General features: G+C 45.6%; 1 protein-coding gene across 2 annotated transcripts in view; it reads right to left on the bottom strand.

The window, feature by feature from the left end:
* LOC137542409 (ABC-type organic anion transporter ABCA8-like) overlaps positions 1 to 19,924 on the bottom strand; it is a 160,651-nt gene that overhangs the window by 84,102 nt on the left and 56,625 nt on the right. For both annotated transcript variants that reach the window (XM_068264302.1, XM_068264303.1), the window contains exons 7-8: positions 11,578 to 11,636; positions 5,316 to 5,426 (exon numbers count right to left, since the gene is read on the bottom strand). In XM_068264302.1, the coding sequence (XP_068120403.1) occupies positions 5,316 to 5,426; positions 11,578 to 11,636 (170 nt within the window). The remainder of the gene's footprint in view (positions 1 to 5,315; positions 5,427 to 11,577; positions 11,637 to 19,924) is intronic.

Below are 19,924 nucleotides of genomic sequence, written 5' to 3'. Positions count from 1 at the left end.
TGGATTGAGGAGCACAAGACCAGGGGAATAAGCGGGACAGAGGAGCACACAGGATGGGGAAGTTGGGGAGGGGGGGGGGGGGGGAGGAGTTGGTGAGAGTGGGCCTTGGGTGGTAAAGTGTCTAAATCTGGCCCTGCATTTATGTCTTCCTATATCACCTTGCACAGTGCTGAAAACATTTGCTGGTGTGATTGGAAATACAGTCTGTTAAATGATCCACCTTTGGTCAAGCTTTAGCTGTTAATGGCTTCCCACATTACTTTAGAATACTGTACTTTGGTATAAAGAGGAGTACATGGTCAGCTCAATGACTGTAAGGAGCCAAGATCCTGTGGCTGCAAAACAGCCCAAATCATCACATATCCACTACAGAGCTTAACTGTTGGTATGAGCTGTTTGTGCTGCTATGCTGTGTTTTGGTTTTCACCAAACCTGGTAAAGATTCTTGTGAAGCCTTAGCTATTATATGTCTCTAGCCTGGCAACATATTAGCCTCTATGGAGGTGTATGGGAAGCATTCCTATTGGTTTGGTGAAGGATGTGAGTTTGCATTTATGTTGATGAGAAGTCTTCCATCAGGTCCATCCTGGGACTATATAAGTGAGGCTTTTTTGTCTGTGAACTGAGTGTGTGTCTGACGCTATCTGAAGAAAGAGCTATTCTGAAACGCTGTGCGTCATGGCGGTGTGATACACATATTTTATGCCTACAATGAAATTTAAAAAAAAAAGCTACAATAAAAGAAGATTTTAGACGGTGCGGATCCTGACAACTTATTTAATTGAAATGCTGTTGGAAAGCTGGGAGCCTTAGCTTTCATTTGCACCAGGTCCCTAGTCAGTGTGACATACTGTTCTAAAGTAAGGGAGTGTTGAAGAAGTGTCTCCTGCACCTAGCTGCATAGAGTGCTTAGTAGAGTACTGGAAAGGCCAAATGCCTCTTGCTCAGTTCACTCATCATATAGCTCTCTAAAAGCACTTTGGGGTGGCCAATCCCCTCCCATTCTGGTGTCCTCAGCACCCCCGGAACATCATCTTCTTCCACCTCACAACAAGTCTCGAACTGCCAGGATTGCTTGTTATAGCTGAGGAGTTAGAAGCCCAGCTACGCCCTCTTGTCTCCTCCTTCTGGATGTCTTTGCGGATGCTTTGCAGCAAGGTGCAGGGACACCCCTCCAATACCTCCCAATATAGGAATGGTGCATCGCACTGACACGGAAGCAAAGGAAAGGCAAGTCAAGACAGCTTTCCAATAACGGTTTGTTCTTGCCAGGGGAGTAAATCGAAATTTTCACAGGAGGTTGCCAAACTCGAGTCACTGAGGTCGGGTTCTCTTGCGCAGTCGACAGGATAACTTATAGTACCAAACAGTCTAAAATAAATGATCATGCTGTAAGAATAATTGTAATGCGTTAATATGCTGCTTAATACAGGAGTTAGGTCCACCCAGTTTCTCCATCTGCAACACAAATGCATATAATTATTTTCCTGTACATTCCTAGGGGTTCTTCTGCAGCACCCTCATCGTAGTTCATCACTTCTTTATTCTAAGAGACTTGTCACCATTCTCAAAGAATACTCTGAGCTTGCTTGCACCCTCTCTCCATGTTGATTACATAGCCTCTGTCCCCAATGTCTTCACCCTTTGAGCTCTTCCCCTTAACTACTGTATCACTGCTGGCTGAGAGGTGGTGAGGCTGGATTACGTGAAGTGCTAGTGACAAATTCAAATAAGCCCTGCTTATATCTTTTAAAGTGAATGTTAAACCGAAAAAAACACAGATACTTACCTATGGAGAGGGAAAGCTCTGGGCCCTATAGAACCTTCTGGCTCCTCTCACCGTCCCCTCGTTTCAGTGCTGTCACATTCGATAGCAGTATCATACCGACTGGTCAAATACTGCTCTTTGCCGATGTGGGAGACTTCAGAAGTCTTCAGGAGCCCGAGTGCTCCTGAAGATGGGCCGCTCCGTACCTGTGCAAACATGCTCTCTCCCGTGCTCATGCTCCAGAAGACTTCCGAAGCCTCCCGTGGTTGGGATTCAAATGGGGGTGACATTGCTGGAACAAGGGGACCATGAGAGGAACAGTAAGGCTGTATAGGGCCCAGAGCATTCCTTCTCCATAGACATTAATTGACATTAGCTTTAAATAGACATATACCTGTTTTTTACAAGTATCGATATTTAGTCTGGTTGTAGGTTGTGAAGCTGGACCTGGGTTTGGATCTAAGAGGCAGGTTCTCTTAGCACATTCATCCCAAGCTGGCTTCCATGAGATTATCAGTATATTTGTACTTTCCCGATTAAGCCTGGGAATACAGCTGTGCAATTTGATTAGCTGCCAAGGGCAGCAGATGCTTTCTGTTATATGCCTTATAATAAGATTTTTAGAGGATATGAAAAAAGTGCAATAGGACAAGCAGTGGGTCAAGCTCTAACTTTTTAAGAAGCAATGCTAATGACATAAAATGGTCTGATGGATTTAGTTAGAGCGGTTATCTAGCCATCTAGATTTAAAAATAAGAAATCACTTAAAGATCATCATAGAAGGACGCTAATGTCAATGTTCTTCAGCCTTGAAACTTGCTCATGGACATGATTGGTTTGCAATAAAAGAATCATCCAGTCTGCGTCTTAAAGCGAGTAGTAGAAATCTGACATTACCGACAAATTTTGGACTAGCCCATGTTCTCACAGGGGGGTTCTCAGGGTTTTCTTTATTTTTAAAAGCACTTGGTGAATGGCAGTTGCTCCGTCCAACTGCCAAAATAGTGTGCAGTGAGCAGGGAGGGTAGTCAGCATCTTTATGTAAATCTTTTTCAGAGAATGTCTTTATAAAGAATAAAGGCCATGCTGAGAATCCCCCAGGAAGATATGGACTAGCCCAAACCCTGTCGGTAATGTCAAATTTCTACTACCTATTGTAAGTGACAGCAACATAGGAGAAAAGTAATTTATGGCTCATTTTACTCTGGGAGAAATGTACTTCTTATTTGTATGCGTTTTAAATTTTAAGTTTTTCGCGACACTTCCTCTTTAAAGAGGCATGGCCTGAGTTTGTCAAAGCAATCCTTCAAGGTTTGTCTGTAAAAGGGCACCCATGCTGGCTAGCCTCTTGTCCACAAATTTGTTGAGAAATTACAGTTGTGTTCAAAATTATTCAACCCCCACTGAAATTGAGTGTTTTGGCCAGTTTGACATTGATTTTGATCATTTCAGTCATCTTGTTTACATTTAAATCAAAGAGGCACTTGTAAGTCAGACAAATATAACATAACATTTAGGCCTCTTGCACACTGCAAGTGATTCCGATTCCGCTTTTTAATCAGTTTTTACATCCGATTCAGATTCCGATTTGCAGTTTGCTCCCTGCACATTGCAAATCGGAATCTGAATCGGATGTAAAAACTGATTAAAAAGCGGAATCTGAATCAAAATCACTTGCAGTGTGCAAGAGGCCTTATAATGAAATAACCACAAATGTTTTTTTTTTCTCACATCATTATCAGTTTTCTTCAAATCCCCAAGTGACATTCATTCTTAGTACAACATCCTTTTCCAGTTATAACAGCTTTTAAACGTGAAGCATAGCTTGACACAAGTGTCTTGCAGCGATCTACGGGTATCTTAGCCCATTCTTCATGGGCAAAAGCCTCCAGTTCAGTCACATTCTTAGGCTTGTGCGCTGCAACTGCTTTCTTAATCTCAATCGGATTTAAGTCTGGTGACTGCGATGGCCACTCCAAAATGTTCCTGCCTTAAGGCTTAAACGTTAAAGTCCCACATTACAGCAGCCAGTAACGCAGCCTAACTCACAGCACTGTAAAATCAATGTGCTGTTTCACAGTGCACAGGTTGCGTTACATTGTAACACAGCACGTTTAAACAAAGTGCTGCATGCTGTACGTTATACTGGGCTAAGCCAGTTAGACTGTTTGCACATGCTCAGTAATGCTGGAGGAGGAGGTCTCCCCTCCTCCTCGCAGCCAGCCACATGGCTAATTAATATTCACTGCACTGAGGAGACTCCTGGTGGGACTGTAGTGTAGTCTGGATCATGAACAAATCGTTCATTTGATCCAGGATCTTTTTTGTCGAGTCGAATCATCCGGATCATCACAATGAAAGATTCGGTTCACAGTGGATGTCTGTCTGGAGGAAACAGGAACATACAGAATGTACAGTGCAGGGAAAGTCCTGTTCTGCTAATCATTTCACCCAGTCTGCTTCCCTAGTAAAATGATTCAAATGCTTCAGTTCAAATATCCGGATCTTTTCAATGATCTGATTCAAATGATCCGAATCCTTAAAAAGATCCGGACTTCCTATCACTAACCTGGAGCGACTGCTTTGAGAGCTGTGTAACGCAGCTCAATCTGACGTCCAACTTCAACACCACCATAAGTTGCGTTAGGGGCACGTTATGCGACCATAACGTCCCCTAAAACGCAACGTCTTGGTGGGAAGGTAGCCTTAATCTGCAACCATGCTCTAGTGGACTTGGAGGAATGCTTGGGATCATTGTCCTGTTGAAAGGTCCAATGTCTCCCAAGACTCAGGTTTGTGATGGACTGCATCACATTTTCATCCAATATCTCCTGGTAGTGAAGAGAATTCATGGTACCTTGCACACGCTTAAGCTTCCATGTACCTGCAGAAGCAAAACAGCCCCAAAGCATGATTGACCCCCCGCCATGCTTCACAGTAGGCAAAGTGTTATTTTCTTCACAGGCCTTGTTCTTCCTCCCCCAAACATAGCGTTGATCCATGGGCCCAAACAGTTCTAAATTTGTTTCATCAGTCCACAGAACACTTCCACAAAAGTTTGGGGATAGTGTTCTGTGGACTGATGGAACAAAATTAGAACTGTTTGGGCCCACGGATCAACGCTATGTTTGGAGGAGGAAGATCTCAATGTGATGAGTGACGCAGCCATTTTATGGCTTGTGGAACTTAATGCAGATTATCAATCAATTTTTATTTTATCGCAACAAGAGTATGGGCTTTATTCATACTATGCGTCCCTGGAGTTTGAGTTGATACTATTTCATTGCTGCTTTAATACTGATGAGGGGTTGAGAAGCTTTATCTTTCACCAATAACAATTTCTGTGGTGTGCGCCTTTCTTTGAATATACAGTAGGATACCTCCTACAATGCTGCCAGTACATATCTTACTGGATGTTACCAGTACATACATCTTCAGTACATATCTTACTGGATGTTACCAGTACATACCTCCCCCAGTACACATCTCACCACATATTTCCAGCATATATATTTATCTTATTGTGTGTTGACAGTACATATCTCACCAGATGTCGCCCTGCACATTCCAGCTAATATATTGAGTAGTGTGGACTTGCCGGCTCCACTGTGGCCCAGCAAGGCTGTGATCTGGCCTTCATATACATCAAAGTCCAGCCCTGAGGAGGAAGCAAAGCACAGAACATTATTATTATCGTCATTATGCATTTGTATATTATACACGTCCATCATTTCTACAGTCATTTTCCTGTGCTATCCTATCTACCACCACCAACCACTACTGTCCCTTAAAGTGTACCAGAGCTGAAGTAAATAAAAAGTTTTATACATACCTGGGGCTTCCTCCAGCCCCATCCGCTTGGATCGCTCCCACTCCGGAATCGTACTGTCACTTCCGTCAGTCGGAGCCAGTCTAAGGAGAAGTGCGCTCTTTGCGTATCTCTCCAGCAACCTGAACTAGCTAGTGAACGAGGCTTTACTAAGATCCAAAGTGGCTAACCACCATGGGTTGGCCTGAAAAGTGCCACTTTTGGGGTCCATTGCACACACCTCTTCATGACAATGATAATAATGGGATGGACCTAACATGCTGCTCCAGTACATGGCTTTCTGTGATAGTGCAGTGCCCCATCGCCTTGTAGAGATCAGCATACAGAAGCTGCTGGAGATTATGCATTACCTCTTCTGATCCTCTTCTCCCAGTGCTGCTGTGACTGTGATTTTTTGTCAGCAGAAAAGAAAGATAGACTCGGGGCACCTTCCGTCCATTGCTATTTATTGCCAATATGACAGACATCCATCTGGATACCACAACCTACAAATGCCTCATTCCGGTGGTGTTTAAAGGTGCTGGTGCGGTGGAGGTGAGGGAGCCAGGGCACTAGGTGGGACCGGTGACGGCCGTTTCGCGTCTTTTCAGACGCTTGGTCACGCTGCGTACCACTCTGTTGGGCACACCGTAAACATCCGGCTATTCACGGGGATAAGCCCCGCCCCTTCCGGGTGCTGCGTTCGCCCAAGTGATTGGAGGGAGAGGATGGGAGAGGCTACAGGGGCATAAGACTACGGAACCCATAGTGCTGTGCGTACTGGCACGCCCACACAGGCTGAGCAAATAGCTAAACCGTGCTCGATGGGCTGGAACTATAGTGCCGCGTGTATGGATGCGCCCACTGGATCTGGGTATACAGCCAAGACGAGAATGGTGGCTATGGTAACCACCACCGCTACCATATAATCCGCACAGCGCATAAAGGGGGCATATATTCTTACCTCCCCTTATTTACAGGGTCCACAGTAACACTAGAGGGGCATCATTACAGCCCACCTCCTGTGTCGCCTGTAGCACAGCCCCAAATACCTGAAACCATCCTCCCTAGTGTTAAAGTGACATTAAAAACTACCAAATCTGGGAGACATTTAGTTAAACAAGCTTATCTTAATTTACAGTACTAGTATATAACTCTACTCTAAGAGGTGCGACGATATGAGTAACAAGTTACATTACATCATAAATCAGGGTCAATGATGTGTAGACGTGATAAGACAAATATATCATGCTAAATAATCACATGGCTATGACTTCCAGCGCACCCACTTGGAACACCACCATATTACAATTATCAATACCTAAAAAACGCTAAAATCCCAGAGGGATAGAGGCTGTTCTACATCTTATTCGTAAGACCACAAACTTCAAGGATCCAACATGCAAGCCAGTTCAATTTTATCATTTAGGCCTCCCGGGCCGAATGCCTCAGTCCGTAATATAATATGTGTTTCTCTTCTAAGAAGTAATTTGTCTCTGTCTCCTCCCCTTGTTGGGGTCTCCACCTTCTCTAGCACCGCAAAAGTTAGGCCTTGACTGGACCTACCATGGTCTTCACGCATATGCGTTACCAATCTGGTACAGCTCTTCCCTGCCTTAATGGTACTAACATGCTCCCCTATCCGAACCTTTATAGGCCTGGTGGTCTGGCCAATGTAAATTCTCTTGCAGGGACAAAACAACACATAAACTACATATTCCGTCTGGCAGGTAAAAAAACCTTTGATTTTAAAATCTATACCCCCCACCCGAACACACTGATGTAATCATCTTGGGGCAAAATTTACAATGTCCACACTTAAAATTTCCTACTGGGACATATCGGTCCAGCCACGATGTTGGTTTAGGTGTCACAAATTCACTCCTGGTGAGCATGTTGGCCAAAGTAGGTGCTCTCCTAAAGGCAACCCGTGGAGGTCCTCCTACCTTCTGGAACAACTCTGGATCTCGTTGGATTATCTCCCAATGTTTGTACACACTCTCTCTAATTATTGAGGCCATAGGGGTGTAATCAAAAGTGAATACTACTTTTCCCGTCTCATCTTTTTTCTTCTTTTCCTCATTTTTCCCCTTCAGGAGAAATTTCCTATCCCTTTCTTGGGCCTTACATCTAGCCTTGATCAACAACTGCATGTCATATCCTCTTTTTCGGAACCTGTTCGTTAGGTCCCTGGCCTGATCATCGAAAGTCTGCTACGAGCAGTTATTCCTCCTGAGGCGGAGATATTGGCCATACGGGATCGCCTCCACCACATGTTTGGGGTGGAAGCTCTCAGCATGGAGGACGGAATTGGTAGCAGTCGGCTTCCGATAACCCTCACTGATCAATTTATCATTGGCTACCTTGAGTGAGGTCCAGGAACACCACCTCCTCTCCAACCATTTCTGAGGTGAATTGCATGTTTATAACATTACTATTTGGATAACTCACAAATTCAGCAAACTGAGCGTCCGAACCTGACCACACCACCAGGACGTCGTCCACGTACCTGGACCACTGTCTAATGTGCCCTCGGAATGGGTTAGTATCCGAGTGCACTGCAGACTCCTCCCACGCCCCCAAGAACAGCTTCGCAAAGGAGCACGCCACTGTGGTCCCCATTGCTGTCCCCGCGACCTGTTGGTACCAACGGCCGTCAAACATAAATGCATTGTGCTCAAGCACAAATTGTTTGTGCGTTGTAAATAACGCTTGACAGCCTGTACCCCCAGGTCTTGGGGAATCCTGCTATACAGGCTGACCACATCTATAGTGGCTAGCCTGTCACCTGGGACCCAAGTGGCGTGCTCCACCATCTGCAATACCTCTAGAGTGTCTCTAAGATAGGAGGGCACTCCTCTCAAAAGGGGGCGCAGGAGATGGTCCAGGAACCTGGACAGTCTCTCTGTGAGAGACCCACAGCCTGAAACTATGGGGCATCCTGGTGGAGTGACCATAGACCTGTGAAATTTTGGAATGTGGTACCAAACTGGTTTCCTGGGGAAGGTAGGGAGAAGGTCCCCCGCCAATTTCTTGGAGAGGAACCCCCCCTCCATAAGAGGGTTTGCAATTTCGACTGGTATCGGAGGGTCGGATCACAAGGAAGTAAACGGTAGGTTTGTTCATCATTTAACTGCCTGTCAGCCTCTGCCTTATATTGGTGACTCGCCATGATCACCAGATTGCCGCCTTTATCCGCATTCCTTATGACAAGCCCCTCCTGTTCTTTCAACCAATCCAAAGCTTTCCTCTCTTGAGCACTTAAGTTCGGTATAGCTCGTTCATAAATCTGTGCCTTCAAGTTGTCTAACACCTTATTGAAAAAGTGGTCAATACTGGACCCCGGACTCGCAGGGAAGGGCTGTACCGACCTGCACGCTCTGTAGGAGTGTGTGTCTCCCAAAGATAATTTGTTTGATTCCATCAAGCTAGGCCAATCCAGCTGACCTCCCTCCTCCAGCTCCAGCCCGTCGAGCACGGTTTAGCTATTTTCTCAGCCTGTGTGGGCGCACAGCACTATGGGTTCCGTAGTCTTAGCCTGACGCACATGCCCCTGTAGCCTCTCCCATCCTCTCCCTCCAATCACTTGGGCGAACGCAGCACCCGGAAGGGGCGGGGCTTATCCCCGTGAATAGCTGGATGTTTGTGGTGCGCACAACAGAGTGGTACGCAGCGTGACCAAGCGTCTGGATAGACACGAAACGGCCATCGCCGGTCCCACCTAGTGCCCTGGCTCCCTCACCTCCACTGCACCAGCACCTTTAAACACCACCGGAATGAGGCATTTGTAGGTTGTGGTATCCAGATGGATGTCTGTCATATTGGCAATAAATAGCAATGGACGGAAGGTGCCCGGAGTCTATCTTTCTTTTCTGCTGACAAAAAATTGAACCTGCGCTTTCTTCACTTCAATCCGACGAGCACACGTCCTAGCAGTTGACAGAGGCGACCACAGATGGTATGGTGAGACAAAATTGCTTCCTATTTCGCTCATATGCATATGCTCATTACGTAGGGAGTGCCACTCTTTCATCTCTTCTCTTCCCATATACATACTGCTGTGACTGTGATGCCTGAGCCATCCTCCTCCTACTGACACTCTTCCCATGTCTGGAGTGATGGCATCACATGGGAAATAGATGAGAGCAGAGGTGGCAGGACAAGGCCAGCCCAGGCACTCAGTGATAGTGACACTAGGAGAGGAGAAACAAAGGAGCGGTCATTTCTACTCTCCAACATCTGTATGTCAGTCTCTGCAGAGGGGAGAACTACAAGGGAATGCACTACAATTGGGGGCATTATGATTAAGGGCTCTATAAAGAAAGGGGCATTAATGGAGGTTCTCTTTTGAAAGGGTACTATACTAATAGATACATTAACAGGTGCAATACAGAGAGGGGACCTTAATAGTAAAGAAGGCATTATAATGTATATGGCAGTAAAGGAAGGCACTGTAATAAATTGAGCACTTAAGATAGGTCCACACTTGTCCGTAGCAGACCGGGTCCGTTTCAATCGGATCCGATATGGTATTTTTTTCCCCTCCATTTTACCTGTAATTGAAGCATACGTTTCCAGTCCGTAGAAATGTATGCCCAGCCTGTGGGAGGAGGGGGCCCCCATGCTGGAGGGTGAAGCAGCCAGGACGAGGGGGTCAGCAGGGTCCCCCCCCTCACATGGGTCCCCGCACCCCCCCCTTCAGCTACTTGCACAAAAGTTGTTAAAATGTAAAAGACAGCGAGCGGAGAAGCCTTCCTTCTTTGCGTTCCGCTGCTCGACTTCCTGTAATGCCGCCCTCTATACTTTGGAGGGCGGCATTGCAGGAAGTGACGCAGTGAGCAGAGGAAGTAAAGAAGGTAAGCTCCTCGCTCGCTGCCTACATACAACTTTTGCGCAAGTAGCTGGAGGGAGAGTGGGGAGGCGGGACCCAGGTGAGGAAGGGGGGGGGGGGCGACCCTGCTCCCTGCCACTTGCTGTTACCCCCATCCTGGCTGCTACCATCTCCAGCATGGGGGCCTCCTCCCCACCCACAAGCTGGGACACAGAAAACGGATCCGTTTCTGTGTCCAAAAATGCCTGTGTAGAGGGGGACCCGATTTGCCATAGACTTTCACTACCCCTCCGTGTATCAGGGAACGATCCGGGTCCATGAAAATCCTGCAAATCCGGACTGTCCATTCAGGTTTTCAAAATGGATCCCCCTGAACACAGATGGATCCGTTTTTTTTCTTTTGAGTGAAGAAGGCTGCTATTTTTAACATTGTTATCTGTGGCTCTGTTTTTTTGATCATGGCCCAAAAACGGAGCCACAGATACGTTTTAAAAACATGTGTGAACCTACTCTAATGGGGGCATGATAATGAAAGAAGCACTAATGTGGGCTACTGCAATGAGGAGGTCACTCATAGGGTCAATCTGATTAAAGCAGAGCCAAACTCTTGCACGGCACACAATGAAAAGTCTTTACTCCACATATAGTTGCTGAAAATATTCACTTCACTGTGTTCCGTGTTTGTTTAGGCAGATAAACATGTCTAATTAGTTATTGTCAGCAATTGGAAATAGACTGTAGGAGAACCTGCCTCAGCAGCTCTTTACTAAACACTGAGGCTTAACTCTTTCAGTCCGTTCTGCAGATGTGAAACCAAGTAAAACTTCATTTTTTTTAGGATTTCCATAAATTGTAATAAAGAATTTTTTTTCTATAAAGGTTATCATGCTCTGGCAAATCATTTATAGCAGAGAGGAAGTTTTGAGTTTAGTTCCACTTTTGGGTGACACCAAAGCAGGGCTTTATCTTGAGGGGCGAGCTATACAGTATTTAGGGAAGTTTTACCAAAAGCATTAAAATGGGGGAGGAAACTACAGTATAAGGGACAGCAATAACACAGAGTACACCAGCATTACATGCTTTACTATGCCACATTGTACATTACTATGCAGCAGATCTTTGCTCTTTCAAACATTTCAGTATATGCTGTGTGGACTGTGAGGAACTCACCACATAAAGCTTCAACTTTCCTGTCCTTCCCACTGTATATTTTCCCAATCTTGTTGATGCTGAAAGATAAAGGATGAGGGATATTAAAGAAGGGATCATCATCATCCACATGTCCCACCATCACTGTACAGTCTCTGTGTAAGGAATCATCATCCACAGATGTCCCACCATCGCTTTACAGTCTCTGTGTAAGGAATAATCATCCACAGATGTCCCACCACCACTGTACAATCTCTGTGTAAGGAATCATCATCCACAGATGTCCCACCATCACTGTACAATCTCTGTGTAAGGAATCATCATCCACAGGTGTCCCACCATCATTGTACACAGTCTCGGTGTAAGGAATCCTCATCCACAGATGTCCCACCAGCACTGTACAGTCTCTGTGTAAGGAATCATCATCCACAGGTGTCCCACCATCGCTGTACAGTCTGTGTAAGGAATCATCATCCCGATGTCCCACCATCACTGTACAGTCTGTGTAAGGAATCATCATCCACAGATGTCCCACCACGACTGTACAGTCTCTGTGTAAGGAATCATCATCCACAGATGTCCCACCACGACTGTACAGTCTCTGTGTAAGGAATCATCATCCACAGATGTCCCACCATCACTGTACACAAAATCTGTGTAAGGAATCATCATCCACAGATGTCCCACCACCACTGTACAGTCTCTGTGTAAGGAATCATCATCCAGATGTCCCACCATCACTGTACAGTCTCTGTGTAAGGGATCATCATCCACAGATGTCCCACCATCACTGTACAATCTCTGTGTAAGGAATCATCATCCACAGATGTCCCACCACGACTGTACAGTCTCTGTGTAAGGAATCATCATCCACAGATGTCCCACCACGACTGTACAGTCTCTTTGTAAGGAATCATCATCCACAGATGTCCCACCAGCACTGTACAGTCTCTGTGTAAGGAATCATCATCCACAGATGTCCCACCATCACTGTACACAATCTCTGTGTAAGGAATCATCATCCACAGGTGTCCCACCAGCTCTGTACAGTCTCTGTGTAAGGAATCATCATCCACAGATGTCCCACCACCACTGTACAGTCTCTGTGTAAGGAATCATCATCCAGATGTCCCACCATCACTGTACAGTCTCTGTGTAAGGGATCATTATCCACAGATGTCCCACCATCACTGTACAATCGCTGTGTAAGGAATCATCATCCACAGATGTCCCACCATCACTGTACACAATCTCTGTGTAAGGAATCATCATCCACAGGTGTCCCACCATCTCTGTACAGTCTCTGTGTAAGGAATCATCATCCACAGATGTCCCACCACGACTGTACAGTCTCTGTGTAAGGAATCATCATCCACAGATGTCCCACCACGACTGTACAGTCTCTGTGTAAGGAATCATCATCCACAGATGTCCCACCATCTCTGTACAGTCTCTGTGTAAGGAATCATCATCCACAGATGTCCCACCACGACTGTACAGTCTCTGTGTAAGGAATCATCATCCACAGATGTCCCACCACGACTGTACAGTCTCTGTGTAAGGAATCATCATCCACAGATGTCCCACCAGCACTGTACAGTCTCTGTGTAAGGAATCCTCATCCACAGATGTCCCACCAGCACTGTACAGTCTCTGTGTAAGGAATCCTCATCCACAGATGTCCCACCATCACTGTACAATCTCTGTGTAAGGAATCCTCATCCACAGATGTCCCACCATCTCTGTACAATCTCTGTGTAAGGAATCATCATCCACAGATGTCCCACCATCGCTGTACAGTCTCTGTGTAAGGAATCCTCATCCACAGATGTCCCACCAGCACTGTACAGTCTGTGTGTAAGGAATCATCATCCACAGATGTCCCACCAGCACTGTACAGTCTCTGTGTAAGGAATCCTCATCCACAGATGTCCCACCATCTCTGTACAATCTCTGTGTAAGGAATCATCATCCACAGATGTCCCACCATCGCTGTACAGTCTCTGTGTAAGGAATCCTCATCCACAGATGTCCCACCAGCACTGTACAGTCTCTGTGTAAGGAATCATCATCCACAGATGTCCCACCAGCACTGTACAGTCTCTGTGTAAGGAATCCTCATACACAGATGTCCCACCATCACTGTACAATCTCTGTGTAAGGAATCATCATCCACAGGTGTCCCACCATCATTGTACACAATCTCGGTGTAAGGAATCATCATCCCGATGTCCCACCATCGCTGTACAGTCTCTGTGTAAGGAATCCTCATCCACAGATGTCCCACCAGCACTGTACAGTCTCTGTGTAAGGAATCATCATCCACAGATGTCCCACCACGACTGTACAGTCTCTGTGTAAGGAATCATCATCCACAGATGTCCCACCAGCACTGTACAGTCTCTGTGTAAGGAATCATCATCCACAGATGTCCCACCATCACTGTACAATCTCGGTGTAAGGAATCCTCATCCACAGATGTCCCACCATCTCTGTACAATCTCTGTGTAAGGAATCATCATCCACAGATGTCCCACCATCTCTGTACAGTCTCTGTGTAAGGAATGATCATCCACAGATGTCCCACCACGACTGTACAGTCTCTGTGTAAAAAATCATCATCCACAGATGTCCCACCATCACTGTACAATCTCTGTGTAAGGAATCCTCATCCACAGATGTCCCACCATCTCTGTACAATCTCTGTGTAAGGAATCATCATCCACAGATGTCCCACCATCGCTGTACAGTCTCTGTGTAAGGAATCCTCATCCACAGATGTCCCACCAGCACTGTACAGTCTCTGTGTAAGGAATCATCATCCACAGATGTCCCACCAGCACTGTACAGTCTCTGTGTAAGGAATCCTCATCCACAGATGTCCCACCATCTCTGTACAATCTCTGTGTAAGGAATCATCATCCACAGATGTCCCACCATCTCTGTACAGTCTCTGTGTAAGGAATCCTCATCCACAGATGTCCCACCAGAACTGTACAGTCTCTGTGTAAGGAATCATCATCCACAGATGTCCCACCACGACTGTACAGTCTGTGTAAGGAATCATCATACACAGATGTCCCACCAGCACTGTACAGTCTGTGTAAGGAATCATCATCCACAGATGTCCCACCATCACTGTACAATCGCTGTGTAAGGAATCCTCATCCACAGATGTCCCACCACGACTGTACAGTCTGTGTAAGGAATCATCATCCACAGATGTCCCACCACCACTGTACAGTCTCTGTGTAAGGCATCATCATCCACAGATGTCCCACCAGCACTGTGTAGTCTGTGTAAGGAATCATCATCCACAGATGTCCCACCAGCACTGTACAGTCTCTGTGTAAGGAATCATCATTTACAGATGTCCCACCACCACTGTACAGTCTCTGTGTAAGGAATCATCATCCACAGATGTCCCACCAGTACTGTATAGTCTCTGTGTAAGGAATCATCATCCACAGATGTCCCATCACCACTGTACAGTCTCTGTGTAAGGCATCATCATCCACAGATGTCCCACCACGACTGTACAGTCTCTGTGTAAGGAATCATCATCCACAGATGTCCCACCAGCACTGTACAGTCTCTGTGTAAGGAATCATCATCCACAGATGTCCCACCAGCACTGTACAGTCTCTGTGTAAGGAATCATCATCATCCACAGATGTCCCACCATCACTGTACAGTCTCTGTGTAAGGAATCCTCATACACAGATGTCCCACCATCACTGTACAGTCTCTGTGTAAGGAATCATCATCCACAGATGTCCCACCAGCACTGTACAGTCTCTGTGTAAGGAATCATGATCATCCACAGATGTCCCACCATCACTGTACAGTCTCTGTGTAAGGCATCATCACCCACAGATGTCCCACCATCACTGTACAGTCTCTGTGTAAGGAATCATCATCCACAGATGTTCCACAATCACTGTATAAAGTCTCTGTGTAAGGAATCATGTTCCACAGGTGTCCCACCAGCACTGTACAGTCTCTGTGTAAGGAATCATCATCCACAGATGTCCCACCACCACTGTACAGTTTCTGTGTAAGGAATCATCATCCACAGATGTCCCACCACGACTGTACAGTCTCTGTGTAAGGAATCATCATCCACAGATGTCCCACCAGCACTGTACAGTCTCTGTGTAAGGAATCATCATCATCCACAGATGTCCCACCATCACTGTACAGTCTCTGTGTAAGGCATCATCATCCACAGATGTCCCACCAGCACTGTACAGTCTCTGTGTAAGGAATCATCATCATCCACAGATGTCCCACCATCACTGTACAGTCTCTGTGTAAGGCATCATCATCCACAGATGTCCCACCATCACTGTACAGTCTCTGTGTAAGGAATCATCATCCACAGATGTTCCACAATCACTGTATAAAGTCTCTGTGTAAGGAATCATGTTCCACAGGTGTCCCACCATCACTGTACAGTCTCTGTGTAAGGAATCATCATCCACAGATGTCCCACCACCACTGTACAGTCTCTGTGTAAGGAATCATCATTTACAGATGTCCCACCACCACTGTACAGTCTCTGTGTAAGGCATCATCATCCACAGATGTCCCACCAGCACTGTATAGTCTCTGTGTAAGGAATCATCATCCACAGATGTCCCACCAGCACTGTACAGTCTCTGTGTAAGGAATCATCATTTACAGATGTCCCACCACCACTGTACAGTCTCTGTGTAAGGAATCATCATCCACAGATGTCCCACCAGCACTGTATAGTCTCTGTGTAAGGAATCATCATCCGCAGATGTCCCACCACGACTGTACAGTCTCTGTGTAAGGAATCATCATCCACAGATGTCCCACCACCACTGTACAGTCTCTGTGTAAGGAATCATCATCCACAGATGTCCCACCATCACTGTACACAATCTCTGTGTAAGGAATCCTCATCCACAGATGTCCCACCACCACTGTACAATCTCTGTGTAAGGAATCATCATCCACAGATGTCCCACCATCACTGTACAATCTCTGTGTAAGGAATCATCATCCACAGATGTCCCACCATCGCTGTACAGTCTCTGTGTAAGGAATCATCATCCACAGGTGTCCCACCATCGCTGTACAGTCTCTGTGTAAGGAATCATCATCATCCACAGATGTCCCACCATCACTGTACAGTCTCTGTGTAAGGCATCATCATCCACAGATGTCCCACCACCACTGTACAATCTCTGTGTAAGGAATCATCATCCACAGATGTCCCACCATCGCTGTACAATCTCTGTGTAAGGAATCATCATCCACAGGTGTCCCACCATCGCTGTACAGTCTCTGTGTAAGGAATCATCATCATCCACAGATGTCCCACCATCACTGTACAGTCTCTGTGTAAGGCATCATCATCCACAGATGTCCCACCAGCACTGTACAGTCTCTGTGTAAGGAATCATCATCCACAGATGTTCCACAATCACTGTATAAAGTCTCTGTGTAAGGAATCATGTTCCACAGGTGTCCCACCATCACTGTACAGTCTCTGTGTCTCTGTGTAAGTCTTACACAGTCTCTGTGTAAGTATGATGTCGCCTTTCCAGATAAGAAACAGGTAATCAATGTAACGTTTGTATAGTATAATGTTGTCTGTAAATGGATGTTCGGTTTCTATTAGTTGTTGTTCAATGTAGCCCATGGTGAGGTTTGCATTTGATGGTGCAAAGGAGCTACCCATGGCGGTCCCGCTGTTTTGGTGGTAGTATTTGTCATTGAAGGAAAAAAAATTATCGTTAAGGATGAATTTGGTGCATTGTAAAAGAAAATTCTGTTGTACGGGTGGCATGGAGGGAACAGTGGTAAGGAAGAATTGTATAGCTGATAAACCAAACTGATGGGGAATGTTGGTGTATAGTGATGTGCAGAGTTGCTCAAATCCGTATTCGGGAGACATCCGGATATCTCCCAGTAAAGCTGTGCAGGTGGGGAGGGGGTCTATCTTACCGTCCCTGGAACCTCCCACGATGCGCTCCAAGCGGCAGTTACATAACTACAAACACTTCCTCCTTCCAGACAGCTTTACTGGGAGATATCCGGATACAACTATCCGGATGTCTCCCGAATACGGATTTGAGCAACTCTGGTGATGTGATGTCACAAGTGAACCAATGGTATTCAGAGGACCAGGAGATGCGGGATAGTATTTGTATCAGATGTTGAGAGTCCTTTAGATATGATGGGAGGTTGGTAACTATTGGTTGTAGGTGTCGGTCGATGAAGCGGGAGAGATTGCTGGTCATGGAGTCTCTACCTGACATAATTGGTCGGCCGGGTGGTTTATGGAGATCTTTGTGTATTTTGGGGAGATAGTAGAAGAAGGGTTTTTTTGGGTGAAAATTAAGAATGAAATTACGTTCGCTTTTGGTGATGATGTTTAGTAGTAGGGCTTGACTAATGAAGTCTTTAAGGATATTATTGAGTGTGATGGTGGGGTCTGAGGAAAGTTTACTGTAGTGTCTGGGGTCTTCAAGGAGCCTTGCGGCTTCCTCTAAGTAGTCTGTTCTGTTGAGGATAACTATACCGCCACCTTTATCGGCGGATTTTATAATGAGGTCTGGATTGTTGTGGAGAGATTTGAGAGCAGAATTTTCTTTGGCTGTGAGATTGGGAGATCTATTTATTTATATTTATAAGTTTTTATATATATTTTATTTTTTTATATAATTAATGACTGTATGACTACACATGGGTTATGAGCCAATTATCTCTGTTTACAGCTATTGCTCCGTTGTTTTTGCCTGATGAAGCGGGATCAAACCTGCGAATAGCGTTGCATATTTGGAGTTCATAAATAAAATAGATTGACTGTCTTTACTACAGTTGTGTGTCTACTTGGAGAAGGCAAGTCCACCACTACCTCCTCTATTTACCAAGAATTTGGTTTTTAAGCTCATTTAGCTTCTTTTTCTCCTTTTGGCGCCTCTGTTCTCCTGCATAATATTGAACCCCCCTTTTCTCATCTACAGAGAGCGACTTCTTATTCCTGAGTGGGGTCAGGAAAATCTCCCCACCTGCCTTTACAGTGGTTGCCTAATGGTAACCCTGGTTTGTGAGTATTAATATTTACTCTATCTAGTAACCATTTACCAGTACATATTACACTATTGGGGCTCTTGGTGTTCCTTGTTTTTATCATCCACAGATGTTCAACCACCACTGTACAGTCTCTGTGCAAGGGATCATCATCCACAGATGTCCCACCATCACTGTACAGTCTCTGTTCAGAGACAGTCCTCTGCACACATCCTATTATTTTATCAATGTATGTGTTAGGTATTGTTTTCTACAACCATGATCTGTCTGCAGTTTCAAGTCAGTAGAGACCTGTAGGAATAAGCTTGAATTTCTTCCAAAGTCATGCTCGCATCAAAATTTAAATTTTAAGCCTGACAAAATTTTCATGAGAGGAAAATAGCCATATTCACTTATTACTAGAGACCGGTGTACTGGTTCTAGTTACACTGGTGAACGGTCTGCTGTTATGCTGGTGATCTGTTTGCTATTGCCTGCTTTTTCTGGATCTACCGATGACACGTTTGCTTTTTATCACTGGTTACACTGGTGACTTGTCTGCGGTTTCTAATTATAATAGAGACCAATCTACTGCTTCTAGTTACACTGGTGACCTTTCTGTTGGTTCAGGTTATAAAGGTGACCCATCTATTTTTTCAGTTACACTGATGACCTGTCTGCTACATCCAAATATATTTTAGACTTAAATAGCAAAGCCTGACAGCGCTCTTTCACTCAAATGATCGTTTTCCTGAAAGCAAGAAAAAGTACTATACACAGTGCATTACTGTCTGACAAGTTCAGCACGCCACCAAGTGATAATGTGATCCACACGTGTCACACACACTGTTTTCTGTGTGATTTGCCCCCTCTAGCATATGAGCTCAACAGAGGTCATCCACCTCAAAGCCAGGTGGGTCTAGAGTATTGTACAAATCACAGGCGGAACGCAGTCACTGATTATAAAATCCAGCTCTTTATTCCAGCTCCAGCAGTGTGTAAAAGGTCAGCAAGCCTATCAGAGTATGCCCAGCGATGTTTGCTGTACCGATGTGGCTCTCGGCGTCCCTTCTCGCTAGCCGCCTGTCAGCTCATCCAACAGTGACCAAGCAGTGACCGGCCAGTGTACTCCCTCCTCCTTGGTGACGTCAGACGCAACTGGCTCTGGTGGTTACTGTTGAACAAATGGACCCGCACGGCTAGTGAGTGTAACGAAGGGCCGCCGGAGCCACATCGGTATAGCAGACATCGCTGGGTATACTCTGTGACATACTTGTGCTTCCAGTTACAAAGGTGACCTGTCTGTTATCTCCAGTAACAC

The sequence above is a fragment of the Hyperolius riggenbachi genome, chromosome 12 (genome assembly GCF_040937935.1).
Source record: "Hyperolius riggenbachi isolate aHypRig1 chromosome 12, aHypRig1.pri, whole genome shotgun sequence".
Lineage (NCBI taxonomy): Eukaryota > Metazoa > Chordata > Amphibia > Anura > Hyperoliidae > Hyperolius > Hyperolius riggenbachi.
The sequence above is the reverse complement of the archived record's forward strand: the minus strand, read 5'-3'. Positions and strand labels throughout refer to the sequence as shown.